We start from the raw sequence: 23491 nt of genomic DNA, 5'->3' as shown, positions 1-23491 counted from the left end.
CAAACTCTTACCATAAATGTGGAGGCACTCAATTATACTTTAGATGGCGCTATATAAAAATTTTGCATTCACTTGACCTTGGAAACCCAAACCTGTTCCGGCATGGCGATGCCCCTTTGCACAAAGTGAGCTCCTTGAAGATCTGGTTTACATGCTTTGGAGAGAAAGATCTTGCTGCTATAGAGCTCTGATCTCATCCCTACTGAACACCTTAGGGATGAATGTGAACGCTGACTGCACCCCAGGCCTCCTCACTTACATCAGTACCTGCCTTTCATAACACCCTTGTGGCTGATGAACACAAATCTCCATAAGCACACACCAAAATCTGGTGGAACATCTTTCCAGAAGAGTGGAGGGAATTATAAGAGCAGATTGGGACTAAATGTGGAATGCAATACTCAAAAATCACATACCGTACTCACGACCAGGTGACCCAATACTTTTGGAAATATAGTGTATATATTAATAGAGCTGGCTGTGTGCACATGAGCATTGTGAACAGGTTTGGGTTCAAGCAGTTCCTAGTTCAAGTGAAGGGAACATTTCGTGCTCCTGCATCTGAAGACATCTTATACAATTGTGTCTCTCGAAATTTGTGGTTAAAGTTTGTGGAATGAAAACAGCTTTATGTCATAACACATTAAATTGACTACCAATATGCTGGATAGTAAAATCAATTCAGTATAAAATTAAGAGGGGAAGAAAAAAAAAAAGATTTTCAAATCTATCGTTATTTTTTATAAAAATAACGATAGATTTGAAAATATAAACGGCACAAGACTTTGAATTTGAAAACACACAAATACATGCAGACCCATAAAAATAAATCCTACGGGTCTGGTTTAATTGCGGTTCTTAGAAATCATCTGAAACCAATAACAGCTAAAAAAAAAAAGCCTGATATTTTTTTTATCTATATTATTGTATATACACTGGTTTCTGAATCCTGGAGCATAATACGATGCTTAAATGATACCTACATCAATAACCTCAATCTCTGTAGTTTTCTTTATAAAGTAAAAAAGATTCTATAAACTTCTAGGAATTGTTGAATGTCCTGATAGCAAAACAGAAAAGACACAAATGGAGAGATTTTCACTTTTACCTCACAACCACAGATCAATGATTAAGTAAAGACACTTACTTGCAGGGACGATGAACTCCTTATAGAGGGCATAAGTCATTAACGGCTCAGGAAGCCTCCTGGAAAGTGAGAGCAAGATAAAGACATGAGATAAGGGTTTTAACACAGTTTTTGGACATTCCCCCCCCCCCCCCCCATCTCATCCCATTTAGTCCCTATTTGCTGTTATAATATCCTTCAGTCTTCTGGTAAAATGTTCCACTAGATTTTGTGGAGATGTGTGTTCATTTAGTCACAAGGGCATTAATAAAATCAGGAATTGATGTAGGTGATGTGTGGAGGCCTGGTGTGCATTCAGCGAAATGGAAATTCATCCCAAAGGTGTTCAATAGGGTTGATATCAGCACACTATAGCAGGAGATCTTCCACTCCAACCCATGTAAAGCAGATCTTCATAGAGCTGGCTTTGGGCACAGGGCACAGTATTGTCATGCTGAAACAGGTTCAGGTCTCCTAGTTTAAGTAAAGGGAAAATTTCATTCTGCCTCCAACTTTGTGGTAACAGTTTGGGGAAGAACCACATATGGCTAGAAAGGTCAGGTGTCCCAATACTTTTGTAAATGTAGTGTATTTAGAGTTTTAAATATGGTCTCAAAAATCATTCATGACCTTATTTTGACTTAAATTCACATTAAGGGTGTTTAAACATTAACAATTCTAATAATTTATTGTATGCCCTGGATTCAAGGATTTTATTATCGGCACGCATTGAACACGCCAGATCAGTTCTACTGATTCATGCACGAAGAAAAACCCAGGATTCTGAAAAAGTCAGGTGTCCCAATACTTTTTGTCTATATAGTGCACATATATACATAAGCAGATACAAGTTCAAAGAAGTGAATAAATACAAAAAATCAATTTCAAGACAAAAGTCTGCTACTGATTATCAGGATGTTCTTCATCTTACGCTGCTATAAAGGAATTCTAAATAATTAGGACCTAAAATTTGTCTTTTTCAGATTTGATGTGTTCCCACAGTATTGTGTTATAGTGCTGGTTCCAGAAAGCTGGACCATATTTGAGAAAGGGTTGCTCTCCTGGGGTTTGTTTGTTTTTTACACACAGCAAGAGTTGAATGGTGTATTAAAAAAAACAGATAAAAAAAAAATAATCCAGTTTCTTTGGGCAGAAATGTTGATGTAGTAGACCATAAGCAGATAAGGAGCTCCATAGCAAAAAATAGAGCTCCAAAGTCGGCTAAAATTACGTTTTTTTGGGGTTTTTTTCATCTTTTGAAACGGTTCTTTTTAAACTGTTACAACATGGTCGTGTGAACGTATGATGCGATATTATGTGTGCTGGTCATTGCAATTTGGAGCTAAATGCTCCAAAAGTCTCACAGGTTATTCATGAAATATGGTGTCTGAACATTACGAGTGCATTACATGACTTCATATTTAATACTGTAGAATGCGGATTTGCACAATATAAATCGCACATGCATATGCTGCACATCTAAAAGCTGTTGGATCACAATGCAATGTGTCACGATGTATCGTTACACACCGATTATAAAGTCGAAGAACCGTAAAGCATTGTACCGTGTTCCAAGCAAAAACAGAAGAAAGTAGAATGAAAACTAGGATCAAACAGCTGCAAACATTCCTCAAGCAATGGTCGACTGGGAAGAGTTTTGTATCCCATGGCATTATGACCTCAATATCAAGCACTTCCTGTGTGAAGTCACAAACAAATGTAGTCAATGGCAACACGGCTCTGTTTGTCTTCTGTAACCTTGCTCTCTCTCCAGTGGTTACTGAGAGATGAATCTGACCGTGTGATTCTATTCCAAATTTGTCCAGGACGTGCCCAACAGACTAAAAACTAACAAAACATGGGTACTGAAATCCCTGCATTCACTTCCTGTCAATAAGATGTTTGGAAATACCTGAACTACTATTCTTTTTTTTTTTTTAAGAAAAATGCATGTTTGTTTTGTTTATTTTTAATAAAAAGGATAATGTTATGGTATGAGGATTTAACTTCACCAAACTAATATATAAATGTACATATGTTAGACTTCATTTTCAGTTAAAAATTCTCCCTTAGCATGAAGAACAGCTTTACACACTCCCGGCATGCGGACAGTTCGTTTCTCCAAACATTCCGCTAAAATACTTTGGAAAACTTGCCAAAGATGTTCTTCACTAGTTGGAGATTTCCTTCTGACCTTGTGATACAGTTCATCCAAGAGCAGTTCAGTAGGATTTAGGTGCAGCCGACTGTTTGCTTAATAACGCTTACAGAGTGGACGAACGCTACGGCTCATTGTCTTTTTGTATGGTGAAGTCGTTTCCAATGAGCTGCAATCTAGACGGAACTGCATGGTGCTGAATTATGGAATAGTTGCCATGTTGGTTTAGTATTCCTTTCACCCGGAATGTCTCCAAACTTCTCCGCTCCAAAACCATTAAGCTTCACTTGGAAAACATTTAATAATTCATCTAATGCATCTAATCCATTTAGAATTTTCAACTTCAAATATAAATACGCAATTAAGCAAACCAAGCTAGTCCTGACCTGATCATAATCCCAAAACAATTCTACTTTCTAGCAATGATTAAAAACTTTTGCTGAGTCATCCAAAATATATTTGTACATAAATTCCTAAATCAGTAGAACTTTTGCCTCACTAGTCAAATTTTTTATAACAATAAGAAACGCACCAATCAGGCATAACATTATTACATTATCACTTTATGAGTGGTGAAGTGAATAACACTGATTATCCCTTCAGCATGGCACCTGTTAGTGGGTGGATTTATTTATTAGGCAGCAAGTGAAATTATTTTCCTCAAAGTTGATGTTAGAAGCAGGAAAAATAAGCATGCGTAAAGATTTGAGCGAGTTTGACAAATTGTGACGTCTAGCCTAATGGGTCAGAGCGTCTCCAAAACTGCAGATCTTGTGGGATGTTCCTGGTCTGCAGTAGTCAGAATCTATCAAAAGTCCTTCAAGGAAGGAACAGTGGTGAACCAGCAACAAGGTAGTGGGCGGCCGAGGCTCATTGATACACACGAGGAGCGAAGGCTGGCAGACGAGCTCCTGTAGCTCAAACTGCTGAAGAAGTTCATGCTGTTGATGATCGACGGGACACGACTGGGTGCTCAACATAATATTAGGCAGGTGGTCACAATCTTATGCCTGATCGATGTATATACCCACATTTTCAAAATATTTGCCTCACATTTTAGTCAAATTCTATAAAATAACATGAATATGCCTATGATATAAAAATATGATAAATAAAAATGGAAGTCAGAGTAGTCTTGCTATTGAAATTTCGTACAAAGCAGCAAAGGATTTTCCAGTAACCGAATAGGATCAGCGCCATTTGTTTTGACTGACAGATTAAAACAAATGTCATTACAAAACCAAACAGTCATTACATATTAAATGTGTCGTTATGATGTAAATGAGTCATTACATTTATGGAATTGGCAGATACCCTTATCCAGAGTGATTTACATTTATCTCATACAACTGAGCAGCTATTTGGCTAAAGGCCTTTCTCAGGAGCCCAGAAGTGGCAGCTTGGTGTGGCTGGGATTTTAACTCAAGCCCTTTGGATCCAAAGTCCAATCCCTTAACCACTAAGCTGTGTCAGTAGCATGATGAAGTGTGACTGCTTCCTACCTCAGGTACTGTTTTAACGCGCTAGTGATGGTCTTCACGTCCCAGTCCTCACACGTGGTCAAGTCTACTTCAGTGTTCTTCTCATCTGAAGAAAAATGAAAACAAAGAGAAGCATGAATGGGTATAACAAAGAATCTGTGATAAGACTACATGAAGGAAAGATAAACATGTATTGATAATTTCATTTTCTAGCATGTTTTGTTTTCAGGAACATTGACTGGGTGTGCAATAAGTAAGTGAGTACATGAATGAACTTGCATATTATTGTTTGTTGTGAAAAATCAATAGCAGTAGTGCAAGAGTTTTAATCGAATGGATTAAAAAAGACCTTAATAAATGACACACTGTGCAGCTTTAAACATTAGGGGAAAAATCGTAAATTGTTTTCTTCTGTATTTTGTAGCCCATTCACCAAAATTTATTGTTTTGCCCATACAGAGAAGCTGTTCTGAGTAACACGACTGTTAAGAATAATTATAACAATTACCGCTCCGTCCTGGTAGCATGAATTCATCGGCCCATTTTCCTTCAATTCAATTTTATTTGTATAATGCTTTTAATAACGGACATGGTCCCAATGTAGCTTTACAGTGGAGCTACAGCTCTCGATTATTTTAGTAATCGAGCATTTTACCAATTATTTCATCGATTAATCGGATAAGAAGTACCCATTCTTTATTAAAACGCAATACTAAATATACAAGATAAAATGAGAAAGGTCTCTTTGAATGAATTCTCTTTTGTCATATTACATCAAAATGCAAAAACAAATATATGAATAAAAAGAGAAATTCAATATAAAAATCATTTTCAAATGACTTATAAAAAGTAAATGTAAAGCAAGGTTTTAGTTGGAAATTATCCCAAAATTTGTCACTTTCTTGAGCCTGAATCTTCTCTTCCATTTTTCATTCTGCAATTAGAAAGTTCCGGAGTTTAGCAGGCGGTGCGTGAGTAATAATGGTCCGTGGGGAAACACAGTGCTCCCTGTGTAGTTACATGTACTAAACAAAGCACTTTTGTATTTGACTTCCTCGAGGAATTGGTTACTACTTTACAGAATTAAATATCTGAATATAACTATACATTTTTTTAAGATCAGTCCCTATAATCTTATCCCTAATGAGCAAACTGGTAGTGACCAAACCAGCAAAAAGTTGAGGAAGAAACCTCTGAAGATGTCTGTTGCTATACAAATGAAAATGAATTGAACTGAATGATTTAGGCAGGTCCAGAAAGGAGAGAGAGAGAGAGAGAGAGAGAGAGAGAGAGAGAGAGAGAGAGAGAGAGAGAGAGAGAGAGAGAGAGAGAAAGAGACTGTTAAATGACTGAAAGAAACCTCTGATTAACAAGGTGTTTCTACACACAGAACTCTTACCCGAACAGTGTTTTTCGCACCATTCCGTATATACTCTAGAGACTGATGTTTGATGTGAACATTAACTGAAGCTCTTGTCCGTGATCTGAACGATCTGATGCATTGTGCTGCTGCCAATACATTTATACGTAAATGAACTTACAAACAAACAGCTTGAATAAAGAAAAGAAATATAAAAATTAGCAAACATTTACTAAAAATTAAGTATTGTGAGGTACCGATGACATGAAAAACAAGGAGAAAGAGCAAATAAGTAAACAAGTAAGTAAATAAATAGGCAAACAAACAAATACACTTATGTCATGATCAGTATTGTAATTAATACTTTTTTTTATTGCACAGCACTCAACACTGGGGAAAATAGATAGTAAGAAAGACTGACAGAAAACCATGTCAGGTCTAGACTGAGGTCTGACGATCAGATTCAGTCCTACACCATATAGAGAAAAGTATTGTGACACCTTATTTTTATTACCTTATGATTATATTTTATTACCTTATTTTTAGCAATATGTGTTTTCTTCCCAAACTGTATAAAATACATTGGGTGCGGTAGAATGAGATTTTCCCTTCACTTGAACTACAAGACCGAAACAGTTCCGGCATGACGATGCCCCTGTGCACAAAGCCAGCTGAAGATGATTTACATGAACTTGTGGGTGGAGGAGTACAAATCTCCACAAAATTAAGTGGAACATCAATCCAAAAATATAAATTATTATTATAAAAAAAGCAGACAATTTCAGACAATCAGGGGTGCATAAACTTTTGGTTGCATCTTAAACATGTTGAGAGATGTTTTCCTCTTATTCTTATGGCTGCTCTCATAAGGGATGCTCTTCTGGCTGCTCTCCCACAGCGGATCATCCATTCCCATACCACCCTGTTCTCTCCATCTACCCTCTTTCAAACCAACCACCTTTCCTTACCCCATCCAATAACCTCCTCCTTGGCCTTCCTCTTTTTCTCCTGCCTGCTTGCTTCATTCTCAGCATTCTTTCACTTATATACCTCATGTCCTTCTCTTACCTCGTCCCCAAAATGTCCTACCTGCTCTAATAAACCCTCTTGTCCCCATCTTCAGCTCTGCTACCTCCAGCTCCACCTCCTGTCTTTTACTCAATGCCACTGTCTCTAATCCATACAACATCGCAGGTCTCACCACAGTCCTATAAACTTTCCCTTTCACTCTCGCAAATCACTCCTGCTATCACTCCTCTCCACCCTGCCTGCACTCTATTCTTCACTTCTCTAACACACTCTTCATTACTTTGCACTGTCGACCCCAGGGATTTCAACTCATACACCTTCAGCACCTCAACTCCTTGCAATTGCAAAATATATATATAAATATATATAAACTTGTGATGAGTGAAAGAGAGATGCAGAGGGAGAATAAGGTAGGTGTAAGTGTAAATGTGAGGAAGAAAGAAAAAAACATTCAGGCTGTGTAATAAAGAGCGAGCGACAAAACCGGGAACGACAGAGATGAAGAAAAAACGGCGGTATAATCGGGAGGAAATCGCGCAGCTGCACTCTTTTTCATGCATTGGAGAACAGAGCTAAAATTACCACTTATTTGTTTACTACAATCGATCGGGAAAATGCATTCACCTAATAATATTCTAGTACAATCCCAGTACAATACAGTAAAATTACATTTACTGTAAAAATAAATAAATAAATAAATAAAGTAGCGTCTTATTCTCCTAAAACACGATAACCATGTAGAACGTTGTAATATTAAGTCCAGACACGTTCCTTTATTACAAAAGTGAAACATCCGGAGGATCAGACTATTCCGGCTTCAGTAAAACCATGCAGGAAGAGAAAACACTTCAGGTGCAAACGTGTGAAAATGCACTTTCTGGCGGGTGAAACAGACGTGTCATGTCGTTTTCAGGTGCCTTTTGTTTCACGGCGCAACAAATGAAATGCAAATGAAATGTCAGGAGTGTTCGCTGCTTACAATGCTCTTAAAAATCAGGCTCAAGTTTGGCAAACTTTTTTTCTTTTTTTCTTTAGGTGAAGAATCCTTGAGGTTTCTCGAAAAGAACTGGAACGTTCTGGAAATATCACGCAAGAATCAAACGAACTACCGCGGCAATCGTGTCACCGGGGATCAGAAGCCTTCCATCCATATGTGGTTCTTCCACAAAATGTTACCTCAAACTCAGAGGCATACAATTGTTTACAAGGTCTTTGGATGCTGTAGCTTTAAATGTTACCTTCACTTAAACTAGGAGACCCAAGGAACGTTTACATGGGTTGGAGTGGAAGATCTCCTGCTATAGAGCTCCCACCCAATGGAATACCTATCTTTGGGATGAATGAACACTCACTGCACCCCAGGCCTCCTCATCTCACCTACATCAGTACTGACTTGTGACACCCTTGTGGCTGAATGTCTCACACAGGTCTCCACAAGCACACTCCAAACATCTTCCCAGAAAAGGGGAAGGTTATTATAATTGGGAAATGGAAATGTGGAATTTGATGTTCAAAAAGTACAGAGCAATATTTGGTCAGGTGTCTACAAACGCTTGTTCATACAGTGCATCTGGAAGGTATCTACATCGCTTCACTTATTCCACGTTATGTTACAGCTTTATTTCAAAATGGATTCCTCAAAATTCTACAAACAAAACCCCATAATGACAAGGTGAAAGAAGTGCATTTGAAATCTTTGCAAATTTATAAAAAATCACGTGTACCGTATTTTTCGGACTATAAGCCGCTACTTTTTTCCCACGTTTTGAACCCCGTGGCTTAAACAACGAAGCGGCTAATTTATGGATTTTTTCTGGGTTTTTCCCGGTTTAACAAACTTCAAGCCAAAAAACTGAGCGACATAACATTAGACCAATGAAATTTCTGAACGGAAACGAAAAAAACGCACCTCACCTGTGTTCTGAGCTGCACGGCATCAGGAGAAAAAACTTCCATCGGGTGATTTTTAAACGCACGACGATGGCAAAAATTTAACTCCCGACAGAAATAGTTGTGAAAGGAAGGAGGAAGACAGTGAACAATGACTTTCTTGGTCGGCTACTGTTTAGATACAAGCCGTTGTAATGCATTGAGTCTGGGTGAAGGGAGAGCTCACTAACTCCAGTTACAACAGAAATCATATAAGCACACACAGGTTTCCAAAACTCGTGCTTTTTTATTTTTTCTTGGCAACAGCCTTATGGGTTGGTCAAAGAAACTTAGAAAAGAGCATCAGAAAATAATAAGGACATATTCCTCAGTCTTACACACACGCAGTAATACCGGAGAATGCTGTGGCAGGCTTTTCCCAAAATACCGCTATGCTCCTAAAGGAAGCGCAACATATTTCACCCGTTACACCGTGTGTAACGTGTCTTTCGTTAAAGCCTGTGTAAAGTACATTAATGTAGACAGGTGCGGCTTATTTATGTTCAAAATAAAAATATTTGTAAAATTCAGTGGGTACGCTTTATAGTCTGGAAATTACGGTACATCAGTATTCACAGTCTTCGATCAATACTTTGTTGAAGCTCCTTTGGCACCAATTACAGCCTCAAGTCTTTTTGAGTTTGATGCTACAATCCCGGCATAAAATAAAAAACCTATTTAAAAATTTTTTTAAAGGTATGGTTTGAGTTTGAGCGAGGAATTTGTTCGAGGCCGGGGCTTTATTACCAGGAGCTTTCTGGAGGAGGTTTAACACTTTGCTTAGACTGTGTAGAAGTGTGGTTCTGTTTTTTATATACAAAGGCAAGTATTTACTTGTTCAAGGATTAAATCTTCATCATCTTCCGGCTGCTCCCATTAGGGGTCGCCACAGCGGATCATCCGTTTCCATACTACTCTGTTCTCTTCATCTGCCTCTTTCACCCCAACTTCCTGCATGTCTTCCTTCACCACTTTCATAAACCTTCTCCTTGGTCTTCCTCTTTTCCTCCTTCCTGGTGGCTCCATCCTCATCATTCCAGCACTCAGCACCTTCCTCACCCAGTCTCCAAAACGTCCTAAATGTTCTGTCCCTCTAATAAACTCATTTCTAATCCTGTCCATCCTCATCACTCCTAACGAAAACCTCAACATCTTCAGCTCTGTTACCTCCAGCTCCACCTCCTGTTAAACTACTAAACTGCGCTCTATATGATAAAAATAATAAAATTTTATATAGCGCCTTTATTCATCACCTGAAAGCTATCCCAAAAATACGTTTTAAGAGCAGCTTTAAAAACACTAAGAGATGCAGCCTGTCTAAATCCCAGTGAGAGGAGAATTCCATAATATTGGAGCACAAGAAGAAAATGCCCAGTCAATAAATTTAAGATCCAGAAGAGGTCATTTTGACTTCCTGTTTTGTATCCAATCATGGCTAATCATGGCTAATCGAGGTGACGATCAAACGATCAACTAGAATATTACATCTGTCAGGGAAACACATTGCTGTAGAACTGTAGAATCTGCAGAAGAACAAGAGAGGGAAGGTGGTAGATTCATGGTTAAGGTTTTGGACTTTCGTTCTGAAGGTCGTGAGTTCAAATCCCAGCCACGCCAAGTCGCCACCCCAGGGCCCCTGACCTTAACCCCATATCTGCTCACTTGTATGAATGTGATAAATATAGGTCACTCATGGGGCGTCTGGAAATGCTGGAATGTAATTTACAGGTGAAGAATGATGATGATCTGAAATGCGTGTCTTTAGAAGTCAGAAAACTATTGGGATGCACTCTTTTTTAGTAGATGGCAAGAACGTATTGTATCGTGTTTAAAAAGTAAAATGGCCGCTGCTACGGTTAGGACGGCGATAACGGCGGTCCGACTCGAGGGTGGACGGGTTCAGGTGGGTTCAGGTCGCTGCAGGTACTCGGGGAACGTGCTGATTCAAGAGGCCGATTAGGATTCCAAGCACAGGGCAACTGACTGGGGCAATGTCTGCAGGAGCGAGCGAATAGGCAAGCAAGAAAGGGAATGAGGGACAGAAAGTGGGATAGAGAGAGAGAGAGAGAGAGAGAGAGAGAGAGAGAGAGAGAGAGAGAGAGAGAGAGAGAGCATGGTAAAGAGTAAGGGTGAAGGGGTGTAGGAGAAACAGCATGAAAGTAAAATGCAGACTACAAACGCAGGCTGAGCAAGAGGGATGGCTCTGAGCTAAAAAGAGAAAAGGACTGCAGGATAGAGGAGAATAAGTACAGGGGGGGAAAAAAAAAAGAAGGAAAAGCAGCAGAGAGCAGGTGGAAATCTGATTGCTAGCCTGCAGCAACAGAGCCAAGTGTCACCGACAAGGACAGGACAGTGGGACAGACGAATAAAGACAAAGAAGGAGAAAAGAAAGACACGGCCCAGACAGGAGAGTCGTCTGAATGCCAATGAGACTTGAAATTTTTTGGCTTCGGGCCCGAAACTTTCTTCAAGTCCAAGTTCTTAAGCAGGAGTCCGGGGTGAAACGCACACGAGTGTTCGCTCTAATGCTGCACCAGATCTCAAATCTGATTGGTTAGAACGCTTTGGTTAATTTTTCGAGAGCAAGTGTTTACATATAATATATAGTAGAAATGTGACTCTGGGTAACTCTTATGCGTATGATGCGGTGCGATCCGATTGCGATTCGATTCAACAATTCAGCGCGATAGGACGCAATGCGAGAAATATGATTTTCTGCAATTCAATATCATGCAGATAGTTCGCTTTTATTTCTTTGGTTCAGAAAGACAGCAAATCATAAATCTAGTAAAGTGCTGTACTGTGTGCAGGAAGTTACAGCTCTACCTCTGCCATGTCAATCTGTATTCTATGTGACTTTCAGGACACGATTTTTAAATTCGATGCATCGCCATTAACTTTTACGCCGATGCGAATCAGTGCATGTTACCGTCCTGATCCGGCCAGATGAGAAAACGTGTTCTGAACGCAGCATTAACACGGTGATTTTGATCAAAAAATTGTTATTTTTTTCTATCTATATATACGTTCTAGCGCCAATAAACACGTATCCCCCTCACCAGCTTATCTTCTACACCTTGATTTCTCTCTATCTTCGGTTTATCGGTGCTATAATGTAACCGTGAACTGGAAGTTGTGTTATGGATGTTGAACATTAGATGTAGCTATAAATGGATAAAAAGTATAATTTGTTAATAGACAAAGAATTAGTGTTGTAGAAGCCCTAAAATGTTTGTAGTATAAATGTCTGATGTATATGTGGTAGGCATGAAAATAAGAAGAAAAAAAAAAAAGAAGAAGAAGAAGAAATGGACACATACGCTTAATTATTAGAAATAAACTGTACTATATGGACAAACATATTGGGACTTGGAGGCACACAGTTGTGTCAGGGGTCTCTGGATGTGTTAGCCTTTCACTGGAACTAGGAGACCCAAACCTGTTCCAGCGTGACCATGCCCCTGTGCACAAAGCCATCTCTATGAAGATCTGCTTTACATGGTTTGGAGTGGAAGATCTCCTGCATTAGAGCTCTGACCCTCAACACTACTGAACACCTTTGGGATAAATGTGAACACTGACTGCACCCCAGACCTCCACACCTCACCTACATCACTACCTGAGGCTGAATTAATCTCCACAAGCACATAATAAAATCTAGGGGAACATCTTCCCAGAAGAGTGGAGGGATTAATAACAGCAAACTCTCCATCTTTTCATCAGGTTGCATTATGGGATGTGATTTAGGAAGTGTGCCGCATATTTCAGTGCACTGGTAATGTTTCAGTGTTTCTGTATCATGTTCTTCTGACCCCTGGGTTGTAAATGCTATAAGAAGAGTAAAAACACACTCTCTAACTTACCGATCATCAGGCTGAGGAGCTTCTGGACCTTGGAGCTGACCCCAACCACTCTGTACAAGCCTTGGTCATTGATCCCTGCGCAAACACACACACACACACACACACACACACGCACACACAGATCAGATTAAAAGCTGTCCATTTTGCAGCCATGTCTGATCCAAGCACGACAAGTGCAAAGAGACCAAAGGAGAAAACTGAGCTTAGGCTGCCCTCTAGTGTTCAATCACACAAGTGCAGATCCCAACAATAATACCGTGATCATAATTACAACAATTAACAATTATATTATGCTTTATATTAAAGACATGAAGAAAAACATGAAGGAAAAAAGAAAGGAAAAAAAAGACAGAAAGAAAGAAAGAAAGAAAGAAAGAAAGAAAGAAAGAAAGAAAGAAAGAAAGAAAGAAAGAAAGAAAGAAAGAAAGAAAGAAAGAAAGAAAGAACCTTGTCTGAGCAGTAAAATGAGCTCATTGCTGAAATCATTCTCTGTGTGCGGTCATGTGACCGGAGTGTCTCTCACTGTGTATCTCTGTTTCTCTCACTGTGTCTCTCACTGTATATCTAACTGTGTCTCGCACTGTGTCTCCCACCATGTCTCTCACTGTGTATCTCTGTTTCTCTCACTGTGTCTCTCACTGTATATCTCACTGTGTCTCTCACTATGTCTCTCACTGTATATCTCACTGTATATCTAACTGTGTCTCCCTCACTGTGTTTCTCTCACTGTGTCTCCCACCATGTCTCTCACTGTGTATCTCCGTTTCTCTCACTGTCTCTCTCACTGTATATCTCACCGTGTCTCTCACTGTATATCTCACTGTGTCTCGCACTGTATATCTCACCGTGTCTCTCTCACTGTATATCTCACCGTGTCTCTCTCACTGTCTCTCTCTCACTGTATATCTCACTGTGTCTCTCACTGTGTCTCTCACTGTGTCTCTCACTGTGTCTCTCACTGTGTAATCTCTGTTTCTCTCACTGTGTCTCTCTCACTGTGTCTCTCGAGTCTTTCATTACGAGTGTGAAGCTGCCGTGACGGAGGCGAGTGCTGAGTCAGCGCTGTGGTCGGTTCGGTAACATTATGGATTTGGAGAAACGTTATGAAAGTGAAGTAAACACACAGCGTTACCTCTCGCCTCAACTGCGCTGATCGAATTCCGCACAAAATTCACACCGATGTCATCCAGCTGTGCGTCGCCTGCAGACCAATGAGGGGAAAAGGAAGAAATTCATGTGGCTTCTGTACATACTGAACACTGAACTATTATTCTGAACGGATGTGAATTTAATATTTCTGTACAAAACTATAAAAATAATTAATAATCTAAACCTACTGCTCAGTGTAGGTCTTTTATTGGATTATTATTCGGTTTAATTTTGGAATGAAAGTATCAAGAATATTACTGCATTGAACCAGTGCAAAAGTTTGTACACCCCTCGGGGAAAAAAAATATTATTATTTATTTATTTATTTTTATTTTTTTTTTTTTAAATCACAAAATGGAGAAATACTGACAGACATTACTAGTAAAAATTACAAATAAAATAATAAAAAAATAAATTTCAGACTTCCAACTTTGTGTTGCATTGTTGCGTAATCACAGAAAGAAACGTCTGTTTGTTTGTGTTTTTTAGTGTGCAGACAGATGAAAAAAAAGAAAATCCATAAGAAGGGGATTAAAAACTTTTGCACCCCACTATATATTCTCTGTCTGGTAATGTTCAGACTAAATTTCATAGTAGAATAAAATAAAAATAAAAAATTTCTAAAAATAAAAAACTTACATCCTTTTTCTTTGGAATACGTCTTTCCCAGAAATTGAACCTGTAACAAACGAGAAAAAAAAATCAGTCATATAAATAATAATAATATTATTATTAATAATAATAATAATTATTATTATTATTATTATTATTACAGTTGCTATTAGAAGATGAAAATAATAAATAATAAGAAGAAAAAGATAAAGAAAACAATAATATAAATAATACTACTAATAATATTTATATTATTAGTAATATATAATTATTGTCGTTATTATATAGTAAGTATAATAATAATAATAATAATAATAATAATAACAATAATAATAATTATGATTTATTACAGTTATTATGAGTAGTAGTAGTATTATATAAAGAACTTAAAATACTACTACTAGTATTTTTTATTGCTTTTTTATTTCTTGGTTTGTTGGACACAAACAGAATTGCTACACAAAAGTAAAATCAGAGTTCACTGAAATCCGGCTGTAGATTATGAGAGACTCTGAGTGAGAATGTAGATCATGTGACATTGTGTTCATTTACCGGCTCTTTGCCTCCCATCGCCTGCATCCAGAACCTGTGATCATCTTCAGAAAGCGCCTGGACTGTGAGCACGATGCTGGGGCTAAGAGAACACACACACACACACACACACACACACACACACACACACACACACACACACACACACACACACACACACACACACACACACACATACAATTAATTGTAATTTAAATTTTATTATAACAAAGACAAACTTTAAGATTATAATTAAGGTTCATAATCAGAAAAGTGCACTGGACAGATGTTTGTATTTTATAAATAAACAGTTACATTTTATGTATATATATATATATACTGTGTGGCCAAAAGTTTATGGACACCTGACCAACCCTTTTGTTTGTGTGTGTTTTTTTGGAACATCCCATTCCACGTTTAGTCACCACATGCTGTTATAATAACCTCCACTCTTCTGGGAAGATGTTCCACTACATTTTGGAGTCTGTTTGTGGACATTCATTCAGCCAGTTAGTAAAGTCAGATAGTGATGTAGGTGAGGTGAGGAAGCCTGGGGTTCAGTCAGCATTTACATTCATCCCAATGGTTTTTAGTAGGGTTGAGGTCAGAGTTCTGTAGCAGGAGATCTTCCACTCCAAATCATGTAAAGTATATGTTCATGGAACTGGTTTTATGCACAAGGCCATCGTCATGCTGGAACAGGTTTGGGTCTTCTCGTTCAAGTGAAGGCAAAATTTACCCAAAGAACCAAATATGACAGGAAAAGTCAGGTGTCCCAATATTTTTATCCACTCAGTGTAAAGTCCAGCACCTGGTTGCCTCTGCCAGGAGGTTACGGCTGACATAAACACTGTAATTTCACCTACCGGTCTGTGATCTCTATATCCAGGCAGAATCGGCGGTCGAGAGTGTCTGTAGTTTTCCTCACACAGGATTTGAGTGTAACAGATTCGTTTTCCCCCTGACAGGAAGAACACAAACAATTGTGCAGGCTTTCGCTGAGAAATGTGAAGAATTCTCTCTCTTTGTGCTACATTAATCACAAATCAAAATCAAACCATTATTATTCGTATATAAAAGCTTGTTACTCACAAGCTTGCCACCGGATTTGGGGTCGTACGTGACCATGTGGAGGATTTTCTGCTCCTTGACAAAGGTGCAGTACCTCTTCACCCAGCTGGAGCCGAACGGAGGAGGACCTGCGCAAGATCACAACACAATCTCACAGCCACAACAACGGTGTAGTGCTTTTTTATTTAACGCAAAACAGATTTATTCCCAGCTGTGTGTGTGTTTTTGTCTATTTCCCACTCGGATAATAATTAATTAGCTGTTATCATCATCATCAATACTATTATGATTCATTCATTCATATGTGTCTCCTCTCTGTTTCTTCTTTGTCTCACTGCCTTCCTCTGTCTATAAGTCTCTGTGTCTTCTCTTTATCTCTCAGTCTTTTTTCTCTGTCTCTCTTTGACAGATTTGAGCTCTCTCTCTCTCTCTCTCTCTCTCTCTCTCTCTCTCTCTCTCTCTCTCTCTCTTTCTTTCCCTTTTCTTTATGTGTGTCTTTTCTCTATCTATCTGTCTCTATATTTTACAGTGAGGAAAATAAGTATTTGAACACTCTGCTATTTTGCAAGTTCTCCCACTTAGAAATCATGGAGGGGTCTGAAATTGTCATCGTAGGTGCATGTCCACTGTGAGAGACATAATCTAAAAAATAATCCAGAAATCACAATGTATGATTTTTTTTAACTATTTATTTGTATGATACAGCTGCAAATAAGTATTTGAACACCTGAGAAAGTCAATGTTAATATTTGGTACAGGAGCCTTTGTTTGCAATTACAGAGGTCAAACGTTTCCTGTAGTTTTTCACCAAGTTTGCACACACTGCAGGAGGTACTGTGGCCCACTCCTCCACACAGATCTTCTCTAGATCAGTCAGGTTTCTGGCCTGTCGCTGAGAAACACGGAGTTTGAGCTCCCTCCAAAGATTCTCTATTGGGTTTAGGTCTGGAGACTGGCTAGGCCACACCAGAACCTTGATATGCTTCTTACAGAGCCACTCCTTGGTTATCCTGGCTGTGTGCTTTGGGTCATTGTCATGTTGGAAGGCCCAGCCTCGACCCATCTTCAATGCTCTAACTGAGGGAAGGAGGTTGTTCCCCAAAATCTCACAATACATGGCCCCGGTCATCCTCTCCTTAATACAGTGCAGTCGTCCTGTCCCATGTGCAGAAATACATCCCCAAAGCATGATGCTACCACCCCCATGCTTCACAGTAGGGATGGTGTTCTTGGGATGGTACTCATCATTCTTCTTCCTCCAAACACGTTTAGTGGAATTATGACCCAAAAGTTCTATTTTGGTCTCATCTGACCACATGACTTTCTCCCATGACTCCTCTGGATCATCCGAATGGTCATTGGCAAACTTAAGACATGCCTGGACATGTGCTGGTTTAAGCAGGGGAACCTTCCGTGCCATGCATTATTTTAAACCATGACGTCTTAGTGTATTACCAACAGTAACCTTGGAAATGGTGGTCCCAGCTCTTTTCAGGTCATTGACCAGCTCCTCCCGTGTAGTTCTGGACTGATTTTTAACCTTCCTTAGGATCATTGAGACCCCACGAGGTGAGATCTTGCATGGAGCCCCAGTCCGAGGGAGATTGACAGTCATGTTTAGCTTCTTCCATTTTCTAATGATTGCTCCAACAGTGGACTTTTTTTCACCAAGTTGCTTGGAAATTTCCCCGTAGCCCTTTCCAGCCTTGTGGAGGTGTACAATTTTGTCTCTAGTGTCTTTGGACAGCTCTTTAGTCTTGGCCATGTTAGTAGTTGGATTCTTACTGATTGTATGGGGTGGACAGGTGTCTTTATGCAGCTAACGACCTCAGACAGGTGCATCTAATTTAGGATAATAAATGTAGTGGAGGTGGACATTTTAAAGGCAGACTAACAGGTCTTTGAGGGTCAGAATTCTAGCTGATAGACAGGTGTTCAAATACTTATTTGCAGCTGTATCATACAAATAAATAGTTTAAAAATCATATATTGTGATTTTTTTAGATTATGTCTCTTACAGTGGACATGCACCTACGATGACAATTTTAGACCCCTCCATGATTTCTAAGTGGGAGAACTTGCAAAATAGCAGGGTGTTCAAATACTTATTTTCCTCACTGTATATCTCTGTCTCTGTTCTCTTTGTCTGTGTGTCTCTCAGCATGTCTCTATCTCTGTTATATCAATATTCAAATGTTGCATTGAATCTTAAGAGACAGATAGGTAGAAAACAGACAGACAGAAACAGAGACACTCTCTTTCTCTCTCTCTCTCTCTCTCTCTTTCTGTGTGTGTGTGTGTGTGTGTGTGTGTGTGTGTGTGTGTGTGTGTGTGTGTGTGTGTGTGTGTCGTACGTTTCTCCTGGACATAGAGGTAGCCCTCACTGCTGATGCGGCTCGGCTGTCTGTAATCCTGTGGCGCTTCCATTATCTTCTTCATAAGTTCAAACACTTCAGAACGAGTTCCCTCAAAACGATTCCGTGTCTACACACACACACACACACACACACACACACACACACACACACACACACACACACACACACACACACACACACACACACAAACACACAAACACACACGCAAAGGTAACATATATACTTACACATGTTAGACACCCACAGAAAAAAAAAAAAAGAACAAGCAAACACCCACTTACATGTAGATACACAAACATACCCATATACAGTACATATGCAGACACACACACACACACACACACACACACACACACACACACACACACACACACACACACACAGTGGAACCTCAGACCCTCAAAAATTCCAGTGCTTCCCTGAATTCACTTCCTGTTTCAGCCTGTCTCTTCCTGTCTCACCATAAACAAGCATGGAAGTGTAACACACTCCAGATAAGACTCTGTGTGTACATTTATTAACCGGTTGTCCAGTTATGGTGGCTATTTGACCTCAACGGCTGGGAAACGTTGCTATAGTTACGGCACGGAAACGTTGCTATAGTTACGGCACATGGAATTATGTAAAAAAAAAAAAAAAACGGTTGTGTATCGACTCAAACAAACTCACATTCTGAATATTGATCTGCAGAGCCCTTTTGTAGTGGTCGAAGTCGTTGGCTAACTCGAATCCCTGATGGTAGAACGTGAACACAGTCTGGAAGAAAGCCAGCATCTGTAGTGAAGAAGGAAAGACAGAATGAGAGAAAGTGATTAAAAAGACCAATTTAACAATCTGAAAACGTCACGTTTTCTGTGAATTCTTCATTCTGATTGGTTGATGTCTTTCTACAAAAGCCACTATAGTTCAAAGCCAAACATTACATCTGTTTTACACTACATCGCCAAAAGTTTGCGGACACCTGGTCATAAGTAGGGTATAGTCCACATTTAGTCTTAATCGAATCTTTCCTGGGAAGATGTTCCACTAGATTTTAGAGTGTGTTTGTGAACATTTATGTTCATCAGCCACAGTGTGTTAGTAAAGTCAGATGTAGGTGAGGTGAGGAGGTCTGGGGTGCAGTCAGTGTTCCAATTCATCCCAAAAGTGCTCAGTAGGGTTGAGCTCTACAGCAGGAGATCTTCCACTACAAACCATGTAAACCATATCTCCATTTAGTTGGCTTTGTGCACAGGGGTATCGTCATGCTGGAACAGGTTTGGGTTTCTAAGCTCAAGTGAACGCACACTTTTATTATACCACATCCTGTTCAATCGTGTGTCTTCAGCTTTGTGGTAACAGTTTGAAGAAGAACCACATATAGCCGGAACGCTAAGGCTGTAAAGTTACAGCTTTATTTCCTAGCGTAGCTTTATAAAGCTGACTTTGTGCACAAGAGAATTGTCATCCATCATGCTGGATCAGATATGGGTCTCCTAAAAAACATTTCCTAAAAGTCACCTGACACGTTTCTTAACAAGGTGTTTTGCTATGACTTGTTACTGCGAGCTCCAAGGTGTATGATAAAGGCTAAGAGTTTAAAACAACAACCGAATGCGATGTAGCGTATAAATCATTTCAGGATCTGCAAATCCATTATTAATTCATTACTATTCATCACCATAATTCCCACCCATAATTCAAACAAGGTGTTATGGTTGTTTTCCAACATGACTACACAGAGCATTAATCAAACTATTTGAAGTTGGATCTGATTTCAACTTGGAAAACAAACACTTGAGCAAAAGACATACACTGTCCTGAACCAGGATTACACACACTCAAATATCCGATTTATCCAGATGCTGCAGTGTTGAGAACATTTAATTCAATTTTGATTGGTGACATTTTCCCAAAGCAGCTTCACACAGATAATCAGCTTATAAAATTTAAATGTAGGATCAAAACGATTCCTCGGGTAACTCGAGTAGTTTGAATCCAAAAATAAATTTAGTTCATTTAACTAAACAACTTCTTCTTTCGGCTTCTCCCATTAGGGGGCGCCACAGCGGGTCATCCGTCTCCATACCCCGCTGTCCTCTACATCTGCCTCTTTCACACCAACTACCTGCATGTCTTCCCTCATCACATCCATAAAACTCCTCCTTGGTCTTTCTCTTTTCCTCCTTCCTGGTGGCTCCATCCTCAGCATTCTCCTACTGATATACCCCATGTCCCTCCTCTGCACATGTCCAAACCATCTCAATCACACCTCCCTCACCTTGTCTCCAAAACGTCCTTAATGCGCTGTCCCTCTAATAAACTAATTTCTAATCCTGTCCATCGTCGTCACTCCCAACGAAAACCTCAACATCTTCATGTCCATTTAACTAAACACGGACCATTATTACTGCCCACTAATGTCTGGAGTAGAGACTGCGGGACGCAAACGAGTGCGGGCGGTAAAATACTCATGTGTCTCATACTCATAATACTCATAAATTATGTATCTACTGCACCAAAGCAACAATCGCAACTAAAATGAAATGAAACGATTGACAGGCGACTCTCGTGTGGTCCGTGAGCACTAGAGCACACCGAGACAGATATCACTTCATTATTAAAGACAGGAACAAACACCACCACCAAACCATGGCCTGTTTTTATATACGATTCTGCTGATTTTCTATGTTCTGAATAGTTACTTATTCATGTCTATGTTCATCATTTCAACAAAAAGTCAAACTTGATTCAAACGAAACGTTTGTTAAATTTGCGTTTCGTTCATATGTAAAAGGGAAGCAAATAAATCAAAAAAAGCAGAGTAACAGAAAGAAGCAGTCAGCGCATTAAAAATAAAACTACTTATACATTTTACTATTGCGGGTTTTGCTTTTGCGGGGCAGAACTTTGCGGTCTCTTGTCTGGAATACTCTGAACAGCTAACACAGAAAATGCTGCAGAATGAAAAATAGAGGAACTAAGAGGAAAACAGCGAGAGACGAGGAGAAGATTCAGCTGGGGACGGTTTCTCATCAACGCCTTGGGTGGTTCCATGAAATTACAGAGTAAAAACAGGAGCTTTAAGGATGGATTTGGACTGTAGTTAATGTCAACAGTCTGCTACACTGACTCAGGACTACAGTTCGCTTCTGATCATCATCACTGCACCTCAACATCGTTTATCTGTAATAAATGGATTTTCAGTGCAACCCAGATGAGGACGGGTTCTCTCTTGAGTCTGGTTCCTCTCAAGTTTTCTTCCTTATGCATCTCAGGGAGATTTTCCTTCACCACAGTCGCCACCGTCTCGCTCATCAGGGACAAACTTACTCATAAAGAACATATTAATTTTTTTATCACTGCATTATCTGTGAGACAATTTGAGACAATGTTCATTGTTAAAAGCGCAATACAAATAAACATGAATTGTAAAGATTCAGCCCATAGAAAATGTTTCCAAAGTTTGGGATCACGTCAAACTAAAACATAAAGAAAACACTGTGGTTACCGTTTTTTAAAGTCATTTGAAATTGATTTATATTTTGATTTCTATACAGTGTGTTCAAGTCCCTGGGCAGTGGCCCTTTAGAGCAGAGTAGCGGAGCACGTTTTTAAAAGCTGGCGATAAACACACGGATTTAGTGCGTGGAATATTTCAAGCAGCTTCTCCAGAAACAAGAAAACCACATCGCGATACTGTGCAAGATTTAACACATGAATACACGAGTGAGAATAATTGAGTTTCATTAATCAAATATTTTCCCATAACCTCTTCTACACCACTGCGGAGGGACTTTTTCAACGCACCGTATTTGCATTTTGATGTAATATTTTAATTAAATGCACTAAATGGCTTTAGTTTTTACAGATACTCTTGTATGCGATTGAAAAAATGTCAATTCTTCTAAAAAGGAAACAAAAACATTCATTTTAAGAGACCCGTCTAATGCTCTCTCTCTCTTATTCAGTTATGTTCTTTAATAAACAAAAAGCACTTCTTATCCGATTAATCGATGGAATAATCGTTAGTATACTCGCTTAATAAAATAGATAACAGTGAAAAGTATGTTGCAGTGCCTAAAGGTTTATCCCCTAATGAGCGAGCCAGTGGTGACAGTGGAAGAAAAACTAGCTGAGATGGTATGAGGAAGAAACTTCGAGAGGAACCATCCTCAACTGGGTGGCACCTGGAAGGTAAATTCCATTTACGTTTCATAAAATCCATTGTGGTTTTGTGGAACCAGATTCAAAAAGAAAACCACAATTATCCATTGTATCCATTGTACCCAATGTACACTCAAATATCGAAACTGTACTGCGTGTTAAAAGCGTTACTTGTGCGAGCGTCGATGCCTTTTGTGAATTCATTTAAATATTTAAATTAGAGAGGAAATCACTGATACTGTATCTCACACCAGTTATTAAAGGAATAACCACTTGGGGGTGTGCTTCTATAGGAGAACTGTAGCGACAAAGTCGACTCGGAGGTAAAGGTGCTTTATAAATGTCACATGTGCAGTACAGAACAACAAAGTTCTTTCTTCGGAAATCCCAGAAAAAAGCCATGAGACATCGTCCCTGGAGCACAAGGGCCTTGCTCAAGGGCCCAAGAGTGGCAGCTTGGTGATAATGACCTTCTGATCAGTAACCCAAAGCCTTAACCACTGAGGTACCAATTCCACTGCATTAAACATCTATTAAAAGCACATTTTTATTCCCCTTTGGCAACTTGTCAATGCTAGCAATTCTGTTACGTAATAAAGAACATCTTTTAACACAGTTTTTTATCCACTTATAGTTACATCTACGTGTAATGTAGATG

The 23491-nt window shown here is 39.2% G+C and overlaps 1 protein-coding gene and 1 long non-coding RNA gene across 2 annotated transcripts in view; one reads left to right on the top strand and one right to left on the bottom strand.

Annotated features, from left to right (window-relative positions):
• Window positions 1-23491, bottom strand: part of arhgap10 (Rho GTPase activating protein 10) — a 104976-nt gene that overhangs the window by 34308 nt on the left and 47177 nt on the right. The window contains exons 7-16 of the mRNA XM_083538681.1: window positions 19357-19461; window positions 18664-18793; window positions 16331-16437; window positions 16105-16199; window positions 15260-15341; window positions 14735-14774; window positions 14079-14147; window positions 12947-13021; window positions 4787-4871; window positions 1148-1206 (exon numbers count right to left, since the gene is read on the bottom strand). Of these exons, the coding sequence (XP_083394807.1) occupies window positions 1148-1206; window positions 4787-4871; window positions 12947-13021; window positions 14079-14147; window positions 14735-14774; window positions 15260-15341; window positions 16105-16199; window positions 16331-16437; window positions 18664-18793; window positions 19357-19461 (847 nt within the window). The remainder of the gene's footprint in view (window positions 1-1147; window positions 1207-4786; window positions 4872-12946; window positions 13022-14078; window positions 14148-14734; window positions 14775-15259; window positions 15342-16104; window positions 16200-16330; window positions 16438-18663; window positions 18794-19356; window positions 19462-23491) is intronic.
• On the top strand, window positions 7659-10380 carry LOC310724646. The gene is made up of 2 exons (XR_014533126.1): window positions 7659-8688; window positions 9850-10380. It is a non-coding gene; the product is annotated as an uncharacterized lncRNA (long non-coding RNA).

The sequence above is a fragment of the Silurus aristotelis genome, assembly GCF_946808225.1.
Source record: "Silurus aristotelis genome assembly, chromosome: 4".
Classification (NCBI taxonomy): domain Eukaryota; kingdom Metazoa; phylum Chordata; class Actinopteri; order Siluriformes; family Siluridae; genus Silurus; species Silurus aristotelis.
Note: the sequence above shows the minus strand (reverse complement) of the source record. Positions and strands in the feature narration are given on the sequence as shown.